At 42.7% G+C, this 27,447-nt stretch overlaps 1 protein-coding gene across 1 annotated transcript in view; it reads right to left on the bottom strand.

The window, feature by feature from the left end:
* Positions 1-27,447, bottom strand: part of STXBP5L (syntaxin binding protein 5L) — a 1,275,950-nt gene that overhangs the window by 170,870 nt on the left and 1,077,633 nt on the right. Inside the window, exon 21 of the mRNA XM_053705139.1 lies at positions 21,038-21,208. Coding sequence (XP_053561114.1) covers positions 21,038-21,208 — 171 coding nt within the window. The remainder of the gene's footprint in view (positions 1-21,037; positions 21,209-27,447) is intronic.

Here is a 27,447-nt window from a genome sequence, read left to right as displayed (position 1 = left end):
AGGAGAATATCCAACAAGTAATGGATGAACCCGTGGACTGGATACACCTTTACAAGAGAAATAACAAAATCTTGATTGAAGATTCTTCTTCCAAACGCCTAAACTTTACTACCTCCTTGCTCTTAACGTAGGCAAAGAGAAAGACTGGGGTTGGAGGAAGGGAGGTGATATTTAACAGCTTTGCTGTGGTGCTCTTTGCTGCCTCCTGCTGGGCCGGAGTGATATTCCCAATAGTAATTAGAGATGATCCGTAAACACACTGTGTCATTAGGAAGAAAAAGGAATTTTGGAACTCCTTTCACACAAAGATACTACAATTTGCTGACTCACCTATAGTTCTAGGAGGGGACTACAACATAGCACCTTAGACACCAGCAGACAGATTCTGTAACCCAACTATAGACACTCACTCCAATAGACCACTTACTAATGCAAAACGAGACTCTCTCATCATATCTAAATTCAAACACTCCCTGGCATTGAGAGATAGACACCCGGAGGAGAAAGAATATACATGTATCCTGCCGGCAAAAGACTCCTCACGAATGGACTTTTTCTTGGAACAGACATAACAGACACATATATCAACGCCGTTACTCTCTGACCATTAACGCCGTTAATCTCTGACCATGCACCCATTGGCCTAAAAATACATTTAAGCCCTAGAACAGAGGGAATTCGTAGGTGGTTCTTCCCGACATATATATATATATATATATATATATATATATATAAAGACTTAAACTTTAAAAGGTTTCTAATTGGTGAATGGAACACATATGCAGATCTGAACGCCTCCCACAGGAGCAATACTGTGCTGTTCTGGGAGGCGAGTAAAGCAGTGATGAGGGGAGTGATCACCTCATATTCAGCTGGTAAACTGAAAAAAAAAGCAAAGGGAGGAAAATCTCCTGAGACAGCTGTCAAATGCTAGGAACAGGTATCTACGCAACCCAAATCCAATCATGAAAAAGAAATACACAGATTTTAAGAAAGATCTTACACTGAAACAAGACGCGGTTCACGCAATGATAGCTTTACAGACAAAATTTTATAGATATGGTAACAAAACCAGGAAATTTTTAGCCAGACTTACGAAACTTTCCCGACCAAATAAATGTATAAACACTATCAAAGTAAATGATAGCATACACACGGCTACAACAAACATCCAAAAAGCCTTTGGGAATTACTACCGAACATTGTACAAAGGACAAAAAATAAACAACTCACAACAGGAACTGTTTTGGAAATCTCTACAGATTCCTAAAATTTCTGAGGAAAACTTGCAAGTCCTAAACTCACACATTACAGAAATAGAGACACTGCGGACAATACGAGAACTCCCACTTGAGAAGACCCCAGGTCCTGATGGGCTACCTGGGGAATACTATAAAATCCTACAGGGAGAGCTAGCCCCTACTCTTACTACACTATACAACACGATTATGACAGGGGACATTGACCTCACAGATAGATTCACAGAAGCGCATACAGTATATGTGTTATCCCAAAAGCGGGTAGAGACCCACTTATTCCCCAATCATATCGCCCAATATCTCTTATGAATTCGGACTATAAGCTGCTAACAAAAATGTTAGCAGACAGATTGGCACTGCCCTTACCAACCCTAATACATAGGGATCAGACGGGCTTTGTAAAGGGGAGGACCTCAGTGATGAACATTTGTAAACTCCAATACATACTATAACACTTTTGGAATAGGGGGCAGGGGGAGATGAGGAAAGCCCTGACACTTGTTCTCTCTTAGTAGACGCAGAAAAGGCCTTTCATAAGGTCCTCTGGGGACATCTCTTTTGTACTCTAGACAAATTTGGAATATCAGGCCTATTCGCGCACGCACACAATCAAAACATTATATGCAAATCTAAAGGCTTCTGCTCTAATTAATGACACCCCTTCTCCGCACTTCCCACTGGAGAGGGTACCAGACAGGGATGTCCGCTGTCCTCCCTTCTCTTTGATTAATCCATCGAACCCCTGGCAATAAAAATACGTACAGAAACAGAGGGTAAGTGGGTGAGGGGGGCAGATATCACATAATATCCTGGCAATTAGATTTAGGGGTTGGTGCTCCGGGGGAGAGGTGGTCAAGCCACTGTGAATGTTATTGAAGCCTGTTACAAGTTGGTTATCTATTGTTTGTATTTACATACTAATATGTACTCTAACTTTTGGAGTGGAACTCCCGATAAAGAACTGGGGGAGGAGCGAAGGTTGAGGAGGAGTTGGGGAAGGGAAGCAAATTAGAAAAGGTGAAGGGGATGTTATGTAATTAAATGTACTGAATGGATTAAACATGTCATTTCTCATCTGGATAAGTAAGATCCATATCCCAACACACAGAGACTTTCTATTTTGGTAACACTGTACGATTGGACTAAATTCAGTGATGTAATCTTCTTTGGTTGTATTTCCATTTCTGTTGTGATTGTATATGACATCCCCTTATGATCAATAAACAAAGTTTAAAAATAAAAAAAATAAATCCCCATTAAAGCTAAAAACATAATTTATGCTTACCTGATAAATTCCTTTCTTCTGTAGTGTGATCAGTCCACGGGTCATCATTACTTCTGGGATATTAACTCCTCCCCAACAGGAAGTGCAAGAGGATTCACCCAGCAGAGCTGCATATAGCTCCTCCCCTCTACGTCACTCCCAGTCATTCGACCAAGGACCAACGAGAAAGGAAAAGCCAAGGGTGAAGTGGTGACTGGAGTATAAATTAAAAAATATTTACCTGCCTTAAAACAGGGCGGGCCGTGGACTGATCACACTACAGAAGAAAGGAATTTATCAGGTAAGCATAAATTATGTTTTCTTCTGTTAAGTGTGATCAGTCCACGGGTCATCATTACTTCTGGGATACCAATACCAAAGCAAAAGTACACGGATGACGGGAGGGATAGGCAGGCTCTTTATACAGAAGGAACCACTGCCTGAAGAACCTTTCTCCCAAAAATAGCCTCCGATGAAGCAAAAGTGTCAAATTTGTAAAATTTGGAAAAAGTATGAAGCGAAGACCAAGTTGCAGCCTTGCAAATCTGTTCAACAGAGGCCTCATTCTTAAAGGCCCAAGTAGAAGACACAGCTCTAGTGGAATGAGCTGTAATCCTTTCAGGAGGCTGCTGTCCAGCAGTCTCATAAGCTAAACGAATTATGCTACGAAGCCAAAAAGAAAGAGAGGTAGCAGAAGCTTTTTGACCTCTCCTCTGCCCAGAGTAAACGACAAACAGAGAAGACGTTTGTCGAAATTCCTTAGTTGCCTGTAAGTAAAATTTTAGAGCACGGACTACATCCAGGTTGTGCAGTAGACGTTCCTTCTTCGAAGAAGGATTTGGGCATAAAGAAGGAACAACAATCTCTTGATTGATATTCCTGTTAGTAACTACCTTAGGTAAGAACTCAGGTTTAGTACGCAGAACTACCTTATCCGAATGAAAAATCAAATAAGGAGAATCACAATGTAAGGCTGATAACTCAGAGACTCTTCGAGCCGAGGAAATAGCCATTAAAAATAGAACTTTCCAAGATAACAACTTTATATCAATGGAATGAAGGGGTTCAAACGGAACGCCCTGTAAAACATTAAGAACAAGGTTTAAACTCCATGGTGGAGCAACCGTTTTAAACACAGGCTTAATCCTGGCCAAAGCCTGACAAAAAGCCTGGACGTCAGGAACTTCTGACAGACGTTTGTGTAACAGAATGGACAGAGCTGAGATCTGTCCCTTTAATGAACTAGCGGATAAACCCTTTTCTAAACCTTCTTGTAGAAAAGACAATATCCTAGGAATCCTAACCTTACTCCAAGAGTAACCTTTGGATTCACACCAATATAGGTATTTACGCCATATCTTATGGTAAATCTTTCTGGTAACAGGTTTCCTAGCCTGTATTAAGGTATCAATAACTGACTCAGAAAACCCACGTCTTGATAAAATCAAGCGTTCAATTTCCAAGCAGTCAGCTTCAGAGAAGTTAGACTTTGATGTTTGAAGGGACCCTGTATCAGAAGGTCCTGTTTCAGAGGTAGAGACCAAGGTGGACAGGATGACATGTCCACCAGATCTGCATACCAAGTCCTGCGTGGCCACGCAGGTGCTATTAGAATCACTGATGCTCTCTCTTGTTTGATTCTGGCAATCAATCGAGGAAGCATCGGGAAGGGTGGAAACACGTAAGCCATCCTGAAGTCCCAAGGTGCTGTCAGGGCATCTATCAGGACTGCTTCTGGATCCCTGGATCTGGACCCGTAACGAGGAAGCTTGGCGTTCTGTCGAGACGCCATGAGATCTATCTCCGGTTTGCCCCAACGTCGAAGTATTTGGGCAAAGACCTCCGGATGAAGTTCCCACTCCCCCGGATGAAAAGTCTGACGACTTAAGAAATCCGCCTCCCAGTTCTCCACTCCCGGGATGTGGATTGCTGACAGGTGGCAAGAGTGAGACTCTGCCCAGCGAATTATCTTTGATACTTCCATCATGGCTAGGGAGCTTCGTGTCCCTCCCTGATGGTTGATGTAAGCTACAGTCGTGATGTTGTCCGACTGAAACCTGATGAAACCCCGCGTTGTCAACTGGGGCCAAGCCAGGAGGGCATTGAGAACTGCTCTCAATTCCAGAATGTTTATTGGTAGGAGACTCTCCTCCTGACTCCATTGTCCCTGAGCCTTCAGAGAATTCCAGACGGCACCCCAACCTAGAAGGCTGGCGTCTGTTGTTACAATTGTCCAGTCTGGTCTGCTGAATGGCATCCCCCTGGACAGATGTGGCCGAGAAAGCCACCAAAGAAGAGAATTTCTGGTCTCTTGATCCAGATTCAGAGAAGGGGATAAGTTTGAGTAATCCCCATTCCACTGACTTAGCATGCACAGTTGCAGTGGTCTGAGGTGTAGGCGTGCAAAGGGTACTATGTCCATTGCCGCTACCATTAAGCCGATTACCTCCATGCATTGAGCCACTGACGGGTGTTGAATGGAATGAAGGGTGCGGCAAGCACTTTGAAGTCTTGTTAACCTGTCCTCTGTCAGGTAAATCTTCATTTTTACAGAATCTATAAGAGTCCCCAGGAAGGGAACTCTTGTGAGTGGAACGAGTGAACTTTTCTTTTCGTTCACCTTCCATCCATGTGACCTTAGAAATGCCAGTACTAACTCTGTATGAGACTTGGCAGTTTGAAAGCTTGAAGCTTGAATCAGAATGTCGTCTAGGTATGGAGCTACCGAGATTCCCCGCGGTCTTAGTACCGCCAGAAGAGCACCCAGAACCTTTGTGAAGATTCTTGGAGCTGTAGCCAATCCGAATGGAAGAGCCACAAACTGGTAATGCCTGTCTAGGAAGGCAAACCTTAGGTACCGGTAATGATCTTTGTGAATCGGTATGTGAAGGTAAGCATCTTTTAAATCTACAGTGGTCATGTACTGACCCTCTTGGATCATAGGTAAAATTGTCCGAATAGTCTCCATCTTGAACGATGGAACTCTTAGGAACTTGTTTAGGATCTTTAAGTCCAGGATTGGTCTGAAAGTTCCCTCTTTTTTGGGAACCACAAACAGATTTGAGTAAAACCCCTGTCCCTGTTCCGATCGTGGAACTGGATGGATTACTCCCATTAACAAGAGCTCTTGTACGCAGCGTAGAAACGCCTCTTTCTTTGTCTGGATTGTTGACAACCTTGACAGATGAAATCTCTCTCTTGGAGGAGAGTATTTGAAGTCCAGAAGGTATCCCTGAGATATTATTTCTAGCGCCCAGGGATCCTGGACATCTCTTGCCCAAGCCTGGGCGAAGAGAGAAAGCCTGCCCCCCACTAGATCCGATCCCGGATCGGGGGCCCTCAATTCATGCCGTTTTAGGGGCAGCAGTAGGTTTCCTGGTCTGCTTGCCCTTGTTCCAGGACTGGTTAGGTTTCCAGCCTTGTCTGTAGCGAGCAACAGCTCCTTCCTGTTTTGGTGCAGAGGAAGTTGATGCTGCTCCTGCTTTGAAATTACGAAAGGAACGAAAATTAGACTGTCTAGTCTTAGTTTTGGCTTTGTCCTGAGGCAGGGCATGGCCTTTACCTCCTGTAATGTCAGCGATAATCTCTTTCAACCCGGGCCCGAATAAGGTCTGCCCTTTGAAAGGTATATTAAGCAATTTAGACTTAGAAGTAACATCAGCTGACCAGGATTTTAGCCACAGCGCCCTGCGTGCCTGAATGGCGAATCCTGAATTCTTCGCCGTAAGTTTAGTTAGATGTACTACGGCCTCCGAAATGAATGAATTAGCTAGTTTAAGGACTCTAAGCCTGTCCGTAATGTCGTCCAGAGTAGCTGAACTAATGTTCTCTTCCAGAGACTCAATCCAGAACGCCGCTGCAGCCGTGATCGGCGCAATGCATGCAAGGGGTTGCAATATAAAACCTTGGTGAACAAACATTTTCTTAAGGTAACCCTCTAATTTTTTATCCATTGGATCTGAAAAAGCACAGCTATCCTCCACCGGGATAGTGGTACGCTTAGCTAAAGTAGAAACTGCTCCCTCTACCTTAGGGACCGTTTGCCATAAGTCCCGTGTGGTGGCGTCTATTGGAAACATTTTTCTAAATATCGGAGGGGGTGAGAACGGCACACCGGGTCTATCCCACTCCTTAGAAACAATTTTAGTAATTCTCTTAGGTATAGGAAAAACCTCAGTACTCGTCGGTACCGCAAGATATTTATCCAACCTACACATTTTCTCTGGTATTGCAACTGTGTTACAATCATTCAGAGCCGCTAACACCTCCCCTAGTAATACACGGAGGTTTTCCAGTTTAAATTTAAAATTTGAAATATCTGAATCCAGTCTGTTTGGATCAGAACCGTCACCCACAGAATGAAGTTCTCCGTCCTCATGTTCTGCAACCTGTGACGCAGTGTCTGACATGGCCCTAATATTATCAGCGCACTCTGTTCTCACCCCAGAGTGATCACGCTTACCTCTTAGTTCTGGTAATTTAGCCAAAACTTCAGTCATAACAGAAGCCATATCCTGTAATGTGATTTGTAATGGCCGGCCAGATGTACTCGGCGCTACAATATCACGCACCTCCCGAGCAGGAGATGCAGGTACTGGCACGTGAGGCGAGTTAGTCGGCATAACTCTCCCCTCGTTGTTTGTTGAAATTTGTTCAATTTGTACAGATTGACTTTTATTTAAAGTAGCATCAATACAGTTAGTACATACATTTCTATTGGGCTCCACTTTGGCATTGCAACAAATGACACAGGTATCTTCCTCTGAATCAGACATGTTTAACACACTAGCAAATAAACTTGCAACTTGGAATACAATTCAATTAGAATAATATTAAAAACGTACTGTGCCTTTAAGAAGCACAGAAAATCTATGACAGTTGAAAATTAATAAATTGAAACAGTTATAGCCTCAATCCTTGTAAACAACACAACTTTAGCAAAGGTTTAATCCCAATAGCAAAGATAACAAATTCTGAAAGCAGGAAACAATTACAGAATAAACGTTTTTTATCACAGTCAACTATAATTCTCACAGCTCTGCTGAGAGAAATTACCTCCCTCAAAATAAGTTTGAAGACCCCTGAGTTCTGTAGAGATGAACCGGATCATGCAGGAAATACAATGAGCTGCTGACTGAAATAACTGATGCATAGAAAAAGGCGCCAAAAAGCGGCCCTTCCCCCTCACACACAGCAGTGAGAGAGAACAGAAACTGTCAGAAAAAGATTAAGCAACTGCCAAGTGGAAAAATGGTGCCCAAACATTTATTCACTCAGTACCTCATCAAATGAAAACGATTTTACATTCCAGCAAAAACGTTAAACATAATTTCTAGTTATTAAACAGCTTTATGTACTTCTTACAGTGTAATTCTAGTGAAGTACCATTCTCCAGAATACTGAAGTGTAAAGTATACATACATGACATTATATCGGTATGGCAGAATTTTCTCATCAATTCCATTGTCAGAAAATAAAAGCTGCTACATACCTCTATGCAGATTCATCTGCCCGCTGTCCCCTGATCTGAAGTTTACCTCTCCTCAGATGGCCGAGAAACAGCAATATGATCTTAACTACTCCGGCTAAAATCATAGCAAAAACTCTGGTAGATTCTTCTTCAAACTCTGCCAGAGAGGTAATAACACACTCCGGTGCTATTTTAAAATAACAAACTTTTGATTGAAGATATAAAACTAAGTATAATCACCATAGCCCTCTCACACCTCCTATCTAGTCGTTGGGTGCAAGAGAATGACTGGGAGTGACGTAGAGGGGAGGAGCTATATGCAGCTCTGCTGGGTGAATCCTCTTGCACTTCCTGTTGGGGAGGAGTTAATATCCCAGAAGTAATGATGACCCGTGGACTGATCACACTTAACAGAAGAAATAATTATTATTTAAAATAAAATCTATACATTGTAATAGAAAGTCAGCTTGGACTGTTGGAATTTCGTCGTCCCTATGTATATATAATTTTACTGCTTCTAAACCCAATTTATGGATGATATTTGTATACAGCAAGTTCACATCACATGTTACAAGTATAAATTCCTCTTGCCACGTGATGTCTTCCAAGAGGTTTAAAAAGTGTGTTGAATCTTTAATGTGGAAAGGTAATTTCACTACATATTTCTGTAAAAAGTTATCTACGTATTCCAACAAGTTCGATGTGAGGGAGTGTATGCCTGAAACTATGGATCTTCCTGGTGGGTTATTTAGTGTCTTATGAATAATTGAACACAACACATGAAACAACTATAAAAGATACTGCCTTTATTACAAACTATAGCTCTGACTATAAGATAGTTAAAAAAATATTGAACAATCACTGGCATTTGGTTAAAAAAGACGCACACCACAGTGATTTGATAAATGACAAACCAAAAATTATCTACAGGAGAGCAAAAACATTGAAAAACATCTTATCCCCCAGTGAATTTCATAATAAAAGGGGTAACAAAGTGGATGTTGACTTATAAGGAAATAAATTGGAGGGTTTCTTTCCTTGCCATGAGTGTAAAGCCTGCAAATTTAGTACCAAGAGTAAAATTATTAAATCCAGTAACTCCAATAACGAATTTAATATAAGAGACATTATAAGATGTACAGATAGTAATATAGTATATTTAATAAAGTGCTTGTGTAAAAAACAATACTTGGGACAAACGATCCAACCCCTAAGAGATAGGATTAGGCAACATCTATTAAACATAGAATGGGGCTTTGAAAACCATTTTTTATCAAAACAATAAAAAAACAGAAGGTTTAAAATACTGGGGCCTAAAAAAGATAGTACTGCAAAGGGGAAGAAACATAACCAAGAGCTTACTTTTAACTGAGGAAGAATTATTCTTTAATTTCAACACTAACACCAAATGGTCTAAACGCGGAGCTGGACTTAAATCCATTTATTTAACTGGATTATTTGTGTTTGATTTTAGTTTTTTTTTTTAAATTTAAGATTTTTAAGATTTTATTTATTGACTTTTAAAAATTTTTTTTTTATAGACCTTAAAACTAGCTAAGCTGGAACAAAAAATTGTTGTTTTTTAAAATGCTTTTAAAAATGTTTATTAAAAAGTTTTGAAAAAACTTCTTTTTAGAATGTTATTTCGCATAGAAAATACTGATACATAGTCAGTATACATGCAATCTCTTATATACATTAGAATACATAATCAGAACTTTAACTTATCAGTTTTAACAAGCTCATATAGAATATACGCTATCTTTAAATATATTTTGTGAATGTGAGCTAAAATCTTTAATTAGTGTGAAAGTTAACCTATAAAGATGTTTGTTAAGATGTTCTTTAATAATAGGACTGGTGTATAAAAAGCGGAAACCTACGAAAGCTAAGAGAACTGTATGATGATACTTTAATTATGGCTGAGCCTATAAGGAGATTGAAGTGAAAATTTGCCTTTAATCAGAAACTTTTTGAAACCCTCCGCCTTTAAGACATAGGGTATAAAAGAGCGGCAACTGCTTACTGTTACAAACTGCTGTTTGTAACTGGCCCTTTAAATGGAAAATTGCCCTGCTTCCCTGGATTTTGGAGAAGCCTATTTGCCAGCCTCCTTCCACATGACTATGGCCCCTGGAAGATTGTGCCCCTGAGGACATATTGACTTTTGTTGGGTGTGTGTGGCCCTTTAAGAACCGTCTGGGGACATATTGTGACTTTGGTGAACAATGCCCCTTTAAGACTATGTCCCCAGACCTGTGAAATGACTTGTCCCTGGCTTTCTCCCACTTGGTTCAGTTTCATTGTGTGCCATTAAGTGCTATGTGACAGACCCTTCAGTCAGAACTACAGAGATAACTTTGTTCAGCTTCAAGAAGCATTCTAAATACAAGTTTGCTGGGATCAGCTCTAATTAAGTTTAGTGATAAAACATTCCCATTGTCTAATCAGACTTCTAGTAGTGATAAGGTGGACTGCATTGTTTTATTGTGTGTAAAATGTTATCTGCTGAAGTAATGTCGTGGCCTGTCAAAGGGAGTGTCTCTCTATCTAATATCAAATGTGTGATGGGGGATTTTATGCCTCCCCCTGAGAGTGTCCTGTTTGCATGTAACCTCAATAAAAAGCAGGCTGTGTGCTCCAGCACATCAGACCTATTTCTGTCCCTCTAACTTGCAGCTTTGACTCATGTTTGTAGGGGACAGCTTCAGCTATAATCACTACAGGGATTGCTATGCTTTTCATACTCCTTTAGCTACGGGGATTGCTACAGAAGGAAGAGGTTCACCTACTGGAGCCTGGTCGTAGGTCCAGGGCGCAGAGCAGACGGCGAGATACCAGCCCAGCAGCGGTGGTTCATAGAGTCTGCTTTACTTATGGTGGCTACGCAGCAGTTAGAGTGACTACGGTGCTGCTGCTCCTTTGGGGAGCGCTAGGAGCATCTTTTTCTACGGTCCAACTTCCAGCCAGCCTGGAGGCAACCGTAACATTTGGCGGCAGCGGTGGGATCGCGTCCTAGCGCAAGGAGCAGCACCACAACAGCACTGGTATCGTAGGAGAGTAATTGAGGGCAACGCTAGCCACTGCGCAGCGTCCCTGCCTACAGCAGCATGGAGCTGACAAGACACTGGTCAGAACCCTGTGAAGAGCACCTCAACCTGATCCGTCGCTATGAGGGCGCTGATTTCGTTCCAGAGGTAAAGAGGCGGCTAGTCCGATATGGTGCAGACCCTGCACAGGAGGTAGTCAGTCGCCTCATCCGGGAATTGGCTACTGAGAACGAAGCGGCACGAGCCTTTGAGCGCCAACTGTGGAGTTTGAGGGTATGGACACCTAGTCTCTCTCCCCAGCCGCAGCATGTTCCACAGGGAGAGGAGAGCAGCGACCTCCCTCCCCAGCGGCAGTATACTGTGCAGAGGGAAGAGACAACCGGTCTCCTTCCCCAACCCCAACCAGAGATACCAGAGGCAGCAGGCCTCATAGACTGGTCCTGGGAGGACCCCCAGCAGGCAGGTGGAGATGGGACCGCAGTCTCTCTACCGGCCCAACAGGGATGCTGGGCAGGCGGCCCAGATCCCCAGCGACAGACCCAGCTACAGGGAGGGGAGAGCATCGACCTCCCTCCCCAGCCGGAGTGTGCCTTCCAGGGAGAGGAGACAACCGGTCTCTCTCCCCAGCTGCAGCATGTTCCACAGGAAGCGGAGAGCATCGACCTCCCTTCCCAACGGCCGCCGGAGTATCAGGAGGAGGAGGTAAGCCAATCTCCCCCTCCCCAGCTAACTCCTAACTTGGGCCCAGGGTTAACAGTGGAAATGTTAACCCCCACTGACCCCCACGTTCCCTTTGCCACCGGGCAGGACTATGCCCCAATTCCCCCAGCAGAAGGGCTGGCATCAGGACAGAGCGCTGCTGGCCTCTGCCCTACAGACCTTGTCCTTGTTACAGGACTGGCCTGCAAACCCCTCACCCCAGCAGAAGCGCTGGCACCAGGGCAGAGTGCCGCTGGCCTCTGACCCCCAAGTACCATCAGCTATTTGCCCAGCTGCGCCAGGAAGGCCGAGGATGCTACACTTTCATCCTACAACCTGGAACTTACAGGCCAGTACTACGTATTGTGGGGGGGCTACTTTGCTGCTAACGATTATTTGTGGGTGGGTTGCGAGACTAACTTAGGCACTGACCGGCAGAAGGTCAGGTGCCTGGTTAGTCTCCCTCCAAAAGGGGAGATATGTTACAAACTGCTGTTTGTAACTGGCCCTTTAAATGGAAAATTGCCCTGCTTCCCTGGATTTTGGAGAAGCCTATTTGCCAGCCTCCTTCCACATGACTATGGCCCCTGGAAGATTGTGCCCCTGAGGACATATTGACTTTTGTTGGGTGTGTGTGGCCCTTTAAGAACCGTCTGGGGACATATTGTGACTTTGGTGAACAATGCCCCTTTAAGACTATGTCCCCAGACCTGTGAAATGACTTGTCCCTGGCTTTCTCCCACTTGGTTCAGTTTCATTGTGTGCCATTAAGTGCTATGTGACAGACCCTTCAGTCAGAACTACAGAGATAACTTTGTTCAGCTTCAAGAAGCATTCTAAATACAAGTTTGCTGGGATCAGCTCTAATTAAGTTTAGTGATAAAACATTCCCATTGTCTAATCAGACTTCTAGTAGTGATAAGGTGGACTGCATTGTTTTATTGTGTGTAAAATGTTATCTGCTGAAGTAATGTCGTGGCCTGTCAAAGGGAGTGTCTCTCTATCTAATATCAAATGTGTGATGGGGGATTTTATGCCTCCCCCTGAGAGTGTCCTGTTTGCATGTAACCTCAATAAAAAGCAGGCTGTGTGCTCCAGCACATAAGACCTATTTCTGTCCCTCTAACTTGCAGCTTTGACTCATGTTTGTAGGGGACAGCTTCAGCTATAATCACTACAGGGATTGCTATGCTTTTCATACTCCTTTAGCTACGGGGATTGCTACAGAAGGAAGAGGTTCACCTACTGGAGCCTGGTCGTAGGTCCAGGGCGCAGAGCAGACGGCGAGATACCAGCCCAGCAGCGGTGGTTCATAGAGTCTGCTTTACTTATGGTGGCTACGCAGCAGTTAGAGTGACTACGGTGCTGCTGCTCCTTTGGGGAGCGCTAGGAGCATCCTTTTCTACGGTCCAACTTCCAGCCAGCCTAGAGGCAACCGTAACACTTACATCCTGTCATCTTGATAAAGGCATCGTATAGAGACGCGTAAAAGTGATGGATGTTGATATAGCTTAGAGGAGAGAAGGGGAAAAGGTGATATGATAGCAACTTTCAAGTACGTTAAAGGACTTAGTAAAACTGAGGCTGTGGGTATTTTACATAAAATGGAAAATTCAAGAACAAGAGGTCATGATCTCAAGCTGAAGGGTAGTAGATTCAGGTGTAATTTGAGGAAGCTTCTTTACAGAAAGAGTGATTGATTTATGGAATAAACTTCCTCAAGAGGTAGTAATGACAAACACTGTGGGGGACTTTAAAAATGCTTGGGACAAGCATAAGGCTATCCTATGAACTAGATACGTTTATACCGTTAGGTAATATCGGGCAGACTTACTGGGCCTATGGCTCTCATCTGCCATCAATATCTATGTTTCTATGTTATTATTTGCACTATTTGCACAGCTGATATCGACCAACCTACAGAGCGAAAAAGAGCCTAAGAGGTTAATAAAGAATGGGAGAATGGGAGTTCTTTTTAGCCCATTACTCGGTAAATCCGAGTGGAAGAATAACAGCACTATTACAACTTGGTACTACAGCACTTTTTTCAAATAATGGAGGATCTGCATTCGGATTTGTTGTTTGATAAAATCACATGAGATCAAGGATACCATAATGGCTAGGGAACGCCGATCATAGCGGTTGGAGACTACATTGATGTGTGCTAGTATTACAAGTTGACAGCAATTTGCATTTCTGGGAAGCATTGAGCTCACAAGAGCGGGCTTCCATAGGCTCCAATCATAGCTTCAGATACGACACAGAACCTAAACGCAGCAAAAGGGGTAAGTAGCGCAGTGATGGAAGCAAATTTAAATAACATCTGCCTTGTCTTCCCAAAAGTAATGAATGCAGCGGTGGACTCTTTCCATTTAAGAAGAAAAACATAAATTATGCTTACCTGATAATTTCCTTTTCTTCTGATGGAAAGAGTCCACAGCTGCATTCGTTACTTTTGGGAAATAAGGAGGTAAAGACACCCCAGCCAAAGGCTTACATACTCCTCCAACTCCCCTCATCCCCCAGTCATTCTGCCGAGGTACAAGGAACAGTAGAAGAAATATCAGGGTGAAAAGGTGCCAGAAGAACATAAGGACGTCCCACATAAAATTACGGGTCGGGAGCTGTGGACTCTTTCCATCAGAAGAAAAGGAAATTATCAGGTAAGCATAATTTATGTTTTTCTTCTTAAATGGAAAGAGTCCACAGCTGCATTCATTACGTTTGGGAAGACAATACCCAAGCTATAGAGGACACTGAATGCTGAGACGGGAGAATGTAATAGGCGGCCCCTACTGAGGGCACCAGGCCTGAACCTCTACCCAACAAAAAATCCTGCTTCATGTGAAGCCGAGAAGAAAAGTCTTAAAGGAAAAATCCCAATGACACTTACTCACAGCTAGTCCAGAGCCAAACTAGAGACCGACTGAGCCAACATTCCACACTGATGCCCAACAGACGGTCCCCCACCAATCACCCCTCACAAATGAAGGGGAAATTAGCCGAAATCCTCAAGGGGACGAGGCAAAGGAGGACAGAGGAAACCGAAAGGTCCCTTAATACAAAAAAGAACACCTCCAAGAGTGGGCCCAGCTCACAGCGACCCAAAAGGACCCAAACAGGGAAGGAGGCCACGCCTATACCAAGTGAAACCCAGGATAATACCGGGCACAGAGACAGAAAATATGTCTCCCCATCATCCTGCAAGCATGGATGCAACCAAAGAGTCAAAGTTCTCTCAGTGCCTGCCCATAGAATAACAAAGTATTCGACCGTGAAAAGCGTGTAACAGACCAAGGCAAAAACCCCAAGTTTAAGAACACAGAGTCCATAATAGGACGACACAGAGGGAGCTTGCCAGGAAAAGAAGCAGTCATCAAGAAGACAGACCGCACAAAACAGACCCCTGACAGAGGACCCACTCCAGGAAACCTAAGCCGCCGGACCTACTCACAGGTCCCTAAAAAGCGAAACACAAAGCCTCCATCGAGGCCCCCGAGAAGGAGAGTATACCCTCAGAACCCGAAGGAAGAGTAAACCCTCTCCTGACAAAGGAACAAGGAGAAACGAAAAACTATCTACTAGGAGACTGAGCTATCAGGATAGACACAGCTCCCCATCCAGAGGAGACTGTAACCCTTAGACCGCTCTGACATCCTGACCTGCAGACCCCCACTCAGCTGGATCAAGCCAGCCACAGGGATCCAATACAGGGGAACAAAAAGAATCCCGAAATTGGTACAGGAACGAGCGCAAGATGGTACAGCCATCCCCCCAGAGTACAAGTACAACCTGACTCTGAAAACAGACAAGGCCATAGACCTAAGGATCTATCAAAACAAGGCCCCACACTCTGACTTGGAGCCAGTAAGACCCCAGGTGGAACCAAATCCCCCCCCCACCTCCCGACCAGGAGAAGCCCCAAGAAAGGACTCCATCTAATAGGAAGGAGAATATCCCCTAAAGAAAAAGAGAAGAGGCTGGAAGGGCAACAACTGTCCTCAAGACCCGAAGCCACTGGCTAATTGGGAAGACAAATCCCCAACACAAATGTCTTAGAAAAGGACCCCCCTACAAGTAGCTCGCCAAACAGAGGCACGACCAACCGATTTGCCTGCAGAGCAGAGAATCCATGGGTACACTGGCAAACTGACCAGGGGAATGCAACCCTAAGGCGCACCAGAGATTGGAAATCCAACAGCAGCAGCTGTGTATAAACCCACAACCCTTGAGGCACAAGTCACACAGCTAACCTCTAGATGACATGGGTTACTCTGTTGTAAAGAGTAATAAATACACTGAAACCCAGGCCAACCCTGACCTGATCAGGTAGATGGAACAAGGACATAGCCCAAGTTCCCACCACTGAGGAACACCCCAAACAGTCCTGAGATCCAAAACATCCCAAAACTGGTCGGGAAAAGGACAGAAGCCCCAGAAAACAGAAGTCTCAGGGAGAAAAACAGGTCCGGGCACCTATAAGTTCAGGCAGCCATAACCTGAAACTAACCACCCCAACTGGCCCAAAATCCAGGTCCGGGGCACCTAATAGTTCAGGCAGCCATACCCTGAAACTAACCACCCCATCTGGCCCAAAAGCCAGACAAAGGAAATGGATGCATATCCAGAGATATCAATAAGAGCTTGAAAGCCCCGACCAAAGGGAGAAATAACCCCTAGCCAAAGTCCAAGCTCCAAGGAGCAAGGCTAGAAGTCGATGAAGGCACTTCCCAAAGCCTCAGGACAACCAAAGGGATACCTCGAGGTCCACAAAACCCTATTAGCAGGGCTAGTCTCCCCATCACCTTCACACAGGCAGAGGGCACAAGGAAGAGGAAGGCACCAAGCCTTCCCAGCTACTGGTAACCCTAAGCTAAACAAAGTACCCACAGGGATCAAACAACATCCGGAACTCAGGTCCCTAAAAGGAGATCTAACTCACCCGAAAATAATGGAGGTTGACCCACAGGTCTCATAACTCAGTCAGACCAGACACGTCCAAGAGTAAGAGCTGCAACTAGATACACTAGAAACAGCTAACACGTACACCTATAAGGTGCCAAGAGCTGCAACAGGTTTGAATTGCAAAACCTTCTGCATGCTGGACAGCTATCCATACAAGCCGTTGGGTCAAGCCCCAACAGGACCATCCAAAGGGCTAAAACTGAAGGCCAAACCACACAAACTGCGGCAATGGGGCGCTAAGCCCGCCAACCCTCCCCCACATGGAGGAGGAAACTCTAGGTTCTGAGGAATCAGAAGTCAGATAGAGTGATGCAGTGGAACACTCCCCTTCCCGGTCATCTATGACTGAAGGCTATAAGGACTGAAAACATCCTTCCCTCCTCACGGACCCACAGGTCCTCTCGAATCCTTAGGTGAACATGTAAGTAAATAAAAACCGAGCACTTGGCGCTTCTACCGAACCAGTCGAGCAGAACAGCGCCACGTGCCTGAACAGTCGCAAGACAGAACAAACCCAACAGGCCCAGCCTGCACTCAGGGTCCTAACCGGCAAGCTGCATAAATCCTCCCTCAAACGGGAAGAAAGGAAAACAGGCATTATTAACATAGGACTAACATGTCCAAAACAACTTCCGAAGAAGTAATAAAGAGTATCGATCCCAGAAGGTTCCCGAAGGAAACATAACGAAAATAAAAGATATTACATCGGATACAAATAAAATAGAAGGCAACCCGAAGGTTAACGCCCAAAAGAAGACATAGGCCTAACCGTAGGACCAGCCAAACAGAGCCCTATCTTTCAAAACTAGGAAAGAACTCCAAAACAAAGACAATAGGAGATTACCTCATCCCCACATGTCTAACGAGTCGTACCATTCGGACCATCAGACTGAAAATTCCCATAACTGAGAACTATAGGGACATTCAATAAATTGAATAGATGTCTGAGCAATACCCGAAGTCGCGCAATCCGGTAACGGAAGGCACAATACTCCGAAACAGAACCCTCAGGATACTGTGGAGGCCCAACCCAAGGCGGAATAACCGGGACAAAAAGAAACATCCGGACTCTGCAGACGAGCAATCGCCAACATTATCTGAAAGCGAAAACGTGCTACAAGCTAGGGGGAACACGCCACCCAGCGTGGAGGAACCATAAACTGGGCTACCCACGTGTGTAAGAGGAAGAATCGGTAGGGAACTCGCCCCCTAGAAGACAGGACCCCCAGAGGCGGATGGCTCAGCAGATGCCTGATTCCCCAAGTCTGAGGAACCGGGTGCTCTCATATGGCATATGGAACAAAACTGGTTGACAGGAGTCAACGAGGCCAAACCGGATTCGTCACCGGACACAGAATCTGAATCTGATATCATAATCGTCTAGGTATCAGAATCCTCCGAAACTGAATCTGAAATGCGCACAGGCTCAGCATCAGCACCCCCCCATAACTATAAAGAGGATATAGGAATATGGACTATAAACAGTAAAAAAACAAAAATGGCACCTGACACCACCAATGGCTGGGGCACTCACCACGTCCTATGACCAGACCCCTGTGGACTAGAATATTTCAGTCGCCACACAGTCGGGAATGTGGATATGGGAACAGAGCATAACCACGCCCGGACACAAGGTGAACCCTACAGTCCAAAAAGGGCGCCCAGCCAAAAGGTTGCGTCACTTCCAAAGGCCTCAAAGTTCCAAACCGCGAACCCATAAACATCACACATAAGCAGGTTGAATCACATAACAAACATGATTATAAACCCCCCTGTCCAATAACCCTCGATTCCAAGATACTAACAGAGACTCACTGAGACCCTTAAGTTATAAGTTAAACCCGCAAGGTGATAGCCTCACGGGAAATGTTCACATTACAGTACACTGAATAAAGTAATATGAAACAATCTTATTGGAATCTACGCCGTGGAACAGGAAGACAGCCTTTCAAGTGTGACGGATAGTAGCATCGCCTCCGCCATGGACTTGAGAGAAGAAAGCAGGCAGCAGGAGCGAAGTTCGACATGAGTCGAAGTTCGACATGAGGTATGGTTTCGCAGAAAGAAACTTCCTGCTTCTCCGGACTCTAACTTTCGTCCAAGTCCTCACTGAGAGACTGACAGGACTACTTAAAACTCCTGTCCCATGTCAAAAGACTACTACCCTCCATAAAAGAAAAAAAACTAAAATTTTAAAATTCTGACACGTCTCTGCCAACCTCCTGGGACGAAAGGCAAAGAATGACTAGGGGATGAGGGGAGTGGGAGGAGTATTTAAGCCTTTGGCTGGGGTGTCTTTGCCTCCTCCTGGTGGCCAGGTTCTTATTTCCCAAAAGTAATGAATGCAGCTGTGGACTCTTTCCATTTAAGAAGAAAATATATGTACCTGTATATGCTTATATACAGGTACATTATATACACATATTAACACATAAATATATATGTATATAGTCATATACATATATATTTACTGGGAACACATAGTTCCCATAGACTGTAATGTAAAGGCACTTTTTTCTAACACCCCGCAACTGCCAACTTTACTCCCAAAATACTGCCTAGTGCAGTTATTTTATTAAAAAATAATAATGATACAATTTTTATTTTTTAATAAATACACTACACTGTATTTTAGAGGCATCTGATCTCTGGTTAATTTTATAAGCGCTAATTGCTACTGTGAGTTTGCGGTAGCAATAACCAGCGACTTGTAATGGCTGGTTATTTATTGCGCACCGGAAAGCGGGCAAATTTGCTCGTTTGCAGGTGTGCAATAAATTAGCGCTCCAGTTGTAATCTAGCCCATTAAAGGGACATTCTAGTATAAAAATAAAATGCTTAGGGCATTTTATTTTTAAACATATCCTTATTATAACTATGTCTTCAACTACTTCAAATGGTTAACCACATACTTGCACTCCTTAAACACCATCCTACTCCAGTTGAGGATATGGCCCGTGATTAGGGCATACACAGGTATGCCAGCTTCTCATTTGTTCACCAGCTGTATGCTCATATTGAGTGGCACAGGAGAACAAATTTGACCATGGGGCATATTTATCAAGTTCAGTATGAAGCTTGAGGCCCCTTGTTTCCGGCGAGCCTTCTAAAGACCGCTGCTCCTTAACTTGTCCGCCTGTTCTGAGACGGCGGACAGAAATCAACCCGTTCAAATACGGTTCGGTTGATTGACACCGCGCAAATCTGCAGGGGGCGGAGTGCAGCGGACATGATACGCTACTTCGTATCATGTCTGCTCGCACATTCTTAAATATGCCCCAATGTATTTAAATACATAGAATAATAAAGTAATCTGTTTAAAATCAAATAATCTCATATGTTTACACTAGAATGTGAATTTAATATATGTTTAAATATAAAGTAATGAATCATAAAACCTTAAATATACTTAACAGTATCCCTAAACATTCTAACTTACTCCTTGCCTTATAACCACATATTTAACTCCATGAGACAAGCAAAGATGTATCTGGCAAATTATACCATATAATGGGATTCATACTAATAAAATGTGCTTAGACAAGGGATGTGGACAGGGGGCATGCTATCTACTTCTAAACAGAGAACGCTTGATTTGTGTATGACAGGGGATTCATGCTACTAAGTGCTTGGTTTCTTGACACTTAAAGGGCCATAATACCCAAATGTTCAAAATACTTGAAAGTGATGCAGCATAGCTGTAAAAAGCGGACTAGAAAATATCACCTGCACATCTCTATGTAAAAAAGAAAGATATTTTACCTCAAAAGTTCCTCAGTAGCCACATCCCATTGTAAAGGACTTCTAAACAGCAAATCAGTATGTCTGTCCCGGGACAGCTAAGGGAGTGAGCTTACGTGCACACTCATCTTATTTCCCTATTCAGTTTAAGGAAGTTTACTATGAAATCTTATGAGAGTTAAGTCAAATTTCACGAGATCACAGTAAAAGAGTTCATGACCTCAGCACTGCTGATTGGCTGCTGTTCATTTCTTCATTTTTTTTTACCTGCAGCTGAGCAACAGCTGAGTATAACTTTTTACACAGAACTTACTCTGCTGAGCTGAGGAAATTGTGAGGTAAAATATCTTCCTTTTTTACACAGAGATGCTTTTTACAGTTATACTGCATCAGTTTCAAGTGAGTTAGCATATGAGTATTATGTCCTTTAATAAACAACATACATACAGATGTGACCCATGTCTGGACACAATAGGATCCCAGATATTCTAATTTAAACAAAACTATTTTTTGTACTAAAAATAACCTCAACAATGAACCAGAGAGTATGACACTGGTCACCTCAAAACAACCTAATATGAAGTCTCACCTTCTGAAGTTACAGGCAGTGAAATCTCCATGCATGCGGCAGACTGTGCTTTCCTAAAAGGGGGTCGTCCCGGACCTCGCCTGTTAGCTTTTGAAGCATCAGCACTAGAGACGCGCTTCCCTGAACTGCATGTCTGAGAAGTGGGACTAGTACAATGTCCATTCACATGATCTGGGGGGGAAAAAAAGAGTTAAAAATTTAGAGGGCTACAAGTTAGCATTGTACTTTTATAACTTAACCTCTCTTTCACTGTCTTTAGGACTAGCAGTGCCACATAATAAATACAGAGCTCTATCCGTGAATAAAAGCAATTGTGATATATTCTGGGTTTTTTACCTTAATAGGAGTTACTACATTGTATATTAAATGCAGACCAAGGTCTGACTTCTTACTTATCTGTTTCCATTTTCTTACTAGTCTGAGGCTAGTGGAGTTTTCCAAAATCATAATATATAAAGAGATTTAAAGCAGTTATACTCTCTTCAAAGAAATTATGATTTATGAATTATAATAATAGGATAATTGAAAGAATTACTAAATTGCTTGAGGAACTAGCTGTAATCCTAGATCAGAAAATACCACTTTGATACAACAAATCAATAGTAAGTCATAATAATTTCTAATATTTTTTTTTAAAAAAAAGAAGCAACTTATGATAACTGCTCCAAAATGATAACTCCCAATATCCTGAATATGCCTAAAACACATAGAAGTAAATGCAATATGAGTAAACTAATAATGTCCAGTAATAATACAGATTTTTCTAAACCAAATGCTAATCCACATGATGCACATAAAAAAGCCTAATTAGCTGATGAAAGCCCCAGCCATGTTATATGAAAGCAAACAAAGCAAATTTCTTTATAGGTTTTTACTTTAACAAAACCACTACTGAATGCCATGTGTTTTCCAAATAAAACAATTAGCAATAAGTACAAAAATACTTACCAATAAATGTCTTTCTTTCGACATGATGAGAGTTCATAGGTGTCCATAACATGGAATATATTTCCTGCCACTAGAAGACCCCTCAAAAGAGCTTTCATCCCTCCCACCTCCTCTCCCAACTCAGTTTATGTATAGTCGAGAAGAGGAGAGAGACAGAAAATGTAGGAAAGACAGAAAGCAGGGTTAAGAGGTGCAAATAGCAAAACCTTGGGCAGGTCCTTTGGTCTCTCATCATCCCCAAAGAAAGACTTTTAGCACTAAGTATAAATTATTTTTTCTTTCGTAAGATGATGAGAGTCCATAGGTGTGGGGTACAATACCCAAGCTGAGAGTTCATGTTAAGGACAGGTGGGAAAAAATATGTCAGTTCCTATTTGCCGGGCACTGCGACCTGAAGGACTTTCCTCTCAAAAGCAGCTTCGGAAGAAGCATAAGTATCAAAATGGTAAAATTTAGAAAAGGTATGAAGGGAAGACCAGCTTGCTGCCTTGTAAATCTGTTCCAAGTAGGCATCATTCTTGAAGGCCCAAGAAGTAAATACAGATGTAGTGAAATGAGTAGTTACTCTTTTTTTAGGTAGTTTCCCGCAACCAAGTAAGCTTTACGAAAAGTCTGCTTCAGCCATGATGCCAAGGCCACTGCTGTAGCCTTTTGACCCTTTCTGGGACCTGAAAAGTGGACAAAAAAAGCTAGAAGTCTGTCTAAAATCTTTAGTAGCCTAAAGATAACATTTTAAGGCCCTGGCTATATCCAAACTGTGTGGCTTCCCTTAGAATTAGAAGGATTTGGGGAATAGTGAAGGAACAACAATGTCCTGATTAATATTCTCTGAAGACACTACCTTCGGAAGAAAATCATTTTTAGTCCAGAACACTTTATCCTGATGAAAAACCAAGAAGAGGTGATCACAATACAGAGCTGTTAATTCAGAATCTCTTCTAGTGGAAGAAATGGCTAGAAGAAATAGAATCTTCCATAACTTTAGGTCCAGAGTATGCATAGGTTCAAAGGGTGGACCTTGCAAAACAGAAAGAACCAGATTCAAATTCCAAGGGGGAGAAATGGGCCTAATAACCAAATTCTAACCAAGGCTTGCAGAAATGTTTCAACATCAGGGAACTTAGCCAACATCTTATGAAACAAAACAGATCTGACCCTTTAAAGAACTAACTGATAAACCCTTATCCAGTCAATCCGAAAGGACCTAAATAATTTTGGGGATTCTAAAGCAAGTATAACAGGCTTTCTGGTTTGTAGTAGAGTAAATATAACAATATTTGAGAAACCTCTGTTTTTGAGAACTAGGCGTTCAACCTCCACAGCGTCAAATTCAGAGATTTCAGATCCGGATGATACAAGGGTCCTTGAGATAGAAGATATTTCCTTAAGGTAAGGCAAGAGATGACATCTGAATTAGATCCACATACCAAGTTTTGAGGAGCCATGCCGGAGTTATAGGATTTACAGATGCCGATTCCTGTTTGGTTCTGGAAATGACTCTTGGAAGAAGAACAAACGGAGGAAATAGATAGGCCAGTTAAAAGTTCCAAAGGCAGACTAGGGCATCTATTATGTGAGCACTTAAATCTCTTGACCTGGCGCAATAAACCAGAAGTATGCGGTTCAATTTGGATGCCTTTATATCTATTGCTGGAAAACCTCACCTCAGAATTATTTGATCGAAAACATCCTGATGAAGAGACCATTCTCCTGGATGGACGGACTGACGACTTAATCTGCTTCCCAATTATTCACTCCTGGAATGTGAATGGCCAATAGGGTGCAGAGGTTTTCCTCTGTGCAAGACAAAATGTGAGATACCTGTTGCATAGCTAAGGGACTTCAAGTCCCTCCCTGATGATTGATGTACGCCACAGCAGTGACGTTGTCTGACTGGAACCAAATACATTTTTCCTGTTTCAGAAGGGGGGGGGGGGGAATAATGAAGGGCCTGAAGAATCGCACAAAGTTCTAGGATGTTGATAGATAACCTCACCTCCTGAGGGAAATATTCAGTTTCCTCTGGGACTCCCAAACAGCCCCCCAACCCATCAGACTTGCATCCTTAGTGACTACGATCCAGAAAGGAAATGAAGCTCCAAAAGACAATTAGGAACTTTCCCTCCACCATGAGAGATTTGGTTTGAATGAAGAACTGAGCTCTATCTGCTGTTCCAGATGGAAACAATCCTTTGACTACTGTTGAAGCATGGACAATTGGAGAGGACGAAGATGAAAGCGAGCAAAAGGTACTGTGCTTCCACCATAAGACCCACTACTTTCATACGTTGTGCTACAGATGGAGAATGAGCCAACTGTAGGGAATGACAGACAGTCTAAAGTTTAGTTATGCGAGTATCTGTGAGAAACAAGTGCATTTGAACAGGGTCTATTATCACCCCCAAAAAACATCATTGTGGCTATGGATAAGAAACTTTTAAGGATGTTCATTTTCCAACCATGTTCCTGAAGAAGACATACCATTCTGTGGGTATGAGAATTAGCCAGAGAAAGAGAGGGAGCTTGGACCAAAATATCATCCAAATAAGGGTCAATGGAGATTCCCTGTGCTCTGATCCCTACCAAGAGAGCCCCTACCTAATGCCTTTGTGAAAATGCGAGGAGATGTAGCCAGATTAAGAGGAGGTCCACAAACTGGTAATGTTTGTTGAGAAAAGCAAATTTTAGAAACTGGAAATGATCCTTGTGAATTGGGGGGGGGGGTTAAGCCTATGGTTCACATAAATTGACCTTCCTGAACTAAAGGCAAAATGGTACGGCTTGTTTCCATTTTGAAAGAAGGTACACAAAACACATTTTTTAGAGTCTTTAGGTCCAGGATAGGACAGAAGGTGCCTTTAATGAAGAGGTTGGAATAGAAACCCTGTTCCTGTTTAGAGGTTAAATTAATTTCTGAAAGTGGATACATTCTTTTGAACCTGTTAGAAGGTGCAAAAGGAATGCCTGCTTTCTTCTGTTCTTTGGCTATATATTCTGTAACCAAGTCTGGTGCTTCAAATGCCTTAGGCACTTTGGGCTAATCTTTAAAGACCTGATTCAACTTATTTACAGGCTTGGAATTTTCTAGATTCAGTCCTGATAGATCAGACATGGTATTATTATTATCGGTTATTAGTAGAGCGCCAAGAGATTCCGCAGCTCTATAAAGATTGGCGGTATGCATGGTAACATTTATAGGGATCAAATGGGTAGGGGGCCCTGCCGAAAGTCGCACTGTTGTAGTCAGCTCTTATGAAGGTGATCAGCAAACAGTTGGGCTCTTAGGCTTACATGCTAAGGGGGTTTATGGCAGATAGTAGTGGATGAGAGGAACTGGTATTAGGAAAGGTTAGTGTAGGGTGTATGCATTCCTGAACAGTAGAGTCTTTAGGGAGCACTTCAAGCTTTTTAAACTAGGGGAGAGTCTTGAGGAGCGAGGCAGAAAGTTCCACAATATGGGAGCCAGTCTGGAGAAGTCCTGTAAACGGGAATAAGAGGAGGTAGCAAGAGAGGAGGAGAGTAAAAGGTCAGAATTTTGAGTTTAATCCTGGAGGCAAGAGGAAGCCAGAGAAGGGATTGGCAGAGAGATGCAGCAGATGAAGAGTGACATGTAAGGAAGATGAGCCTGGCAGAGGCATTCATTATAAATTGTTAAGGAACTAGGTGGCAGCTAGGGAGACTAGAGAGGGCGGAGTTGCATTAGTCGAGATGGTATATGATGAGAGAGGGTAATCAAATCTTAGTTGTGTCTTGTGTAAGGAAATGTCTAATTTTAGAGATGTTTTTATGGTGGAAGTGGCAGAATTTAGTCAAGGACTGAATTTGAGGAGCAAAAGAAAGATCTGAGTCAAATGTGACCCCAAGACATCGGGCATGCGGGGTAGGGGTAATGATGGAGTTGTTGACAGTTATAGAGAGATGCGGGGGTGGATATATTAGAAGAAGGAGGGAAAATAAGGAGCTCAGTTTTGAAGAGATTTAGCTTAAGGTAGTGAAAGGACATCCAGGAAGAGATGTGAGAAAGACAGTTAGTGACACGGGTTAGAAAGGAAGGAGAGGTTTGGTGCAGAGAGGTAGATTTGGGTGTTGTCGGGTGATTTTAAATGTGGAATCAGTCTTTGGCTCATTTATTGGATCAAGATCCTCAGAGGAGATTTCACCCTCAGAAAGAAACTCAGCCAATACTTGCAGAAATAACAGCAACCCCTCAGGTGGAGGCTAAGAGACAGGGTTCCTGTGAAGCCTGAGGGCAATTATGACACACAGATTTACCAGTGAGGGTACTGACATACCATGACTGAGGTATTCTTTTACCCCTGCTTCACCCACAATCTTGGAGAAATAATCTTGAAGTCTTTTCTGAGCAAAGTGGGAAAAGGGGTACCAAGTCTCAAGTCAAGTCTGAGCTCCCAATAAATGATTAGATAGAAAATAATAAACTCTTGCTTGCTGAGCACCTCTCTCAACCTCTCTCCTCGGAGTCTAAGAACAAACTGCGTTGGGAGAGCAGGTGGAAGGGATTAAACTCCTAGTGGCAGGAAATATATCCCACATGTTATGGACACCTATGGACATCATTTTATGAAAGAAAAATGTATTCTGCATTTCCTGGCAATTTCAGTAATGAAAAAATTCTTAGTTTAGAACTGCACAGCAATTACTATATAGTTTTGTAAGAATGTTTCCTGTTGATCAAAGGGAAAATTGGGGATACACTGAGCACCCAGCAATGTCACACAAAGTGAAGGGACTGCATAATTGTCTCAAGTGTAACACGGGGCTAAATGTCAAAAACCCCAGACCATGGCATGGATTTTAGAGAATAAGCATTATAGGATGCTTTTCAAAACTACACAAAGGGCTAGATTACAAGTGATGCGCTTTTTATAACTCCCACACTAACTTAAAAAGTAAGCCTTTTGTGCGTGTCAATTAGCATGCATATTACAAATTGAAAGCAAAAAGGTTTCCCATGAGCGTTAAGAGGATGCACGTAAAAAGCCTAACTTGGAATATCGTGATTGCGCTAAAGTATTCCCACATAGACTTCAAGGGAGCACAAAACAACAAGTCTATATATATATATATATATATATATAGATAGATAGATAGATAGATAGATACATATAGATATAGGGATACCTATTATAAATACAACATATTCCCCTATGTGAAGAACATTGGGGAATACTTAAATACTTTTTCTTAAAATATGAATTTTGCATAAATATGATTTTTCATGTTTTCAGCTACTTGACTGCAAAGGGCTCCAATGCACTTATATAAATGTCTATATATGTGTATATATATATATATATATATATATATATATATATATATATATATATATATATATGTTTATATTTGTATATATGTCTGTAAATACATATGTACAAATATAAATACATAAATGTATATGTACCAACATAAAAACACACACTTATATATACACACACACACAT

Source organism: Bombina bombina, chromosome 3 (genome assembly GCF_027579735.1).
Source record: "Bombina bombina isolate aBomBom1 chromosome 3, aBomBom1.pri, whole genome shotgun sequence".
Lineage (NCBI taxonomy): Eukaryota > Metazoa > Chordata > Amphibia > Anura > Bombinatoridae > Bombina > Bombina bombina.
Note: the sequence above shows the minus strand (reverse complement) of the source record. Positions and strands in the feature narration are given on the sequence as shown.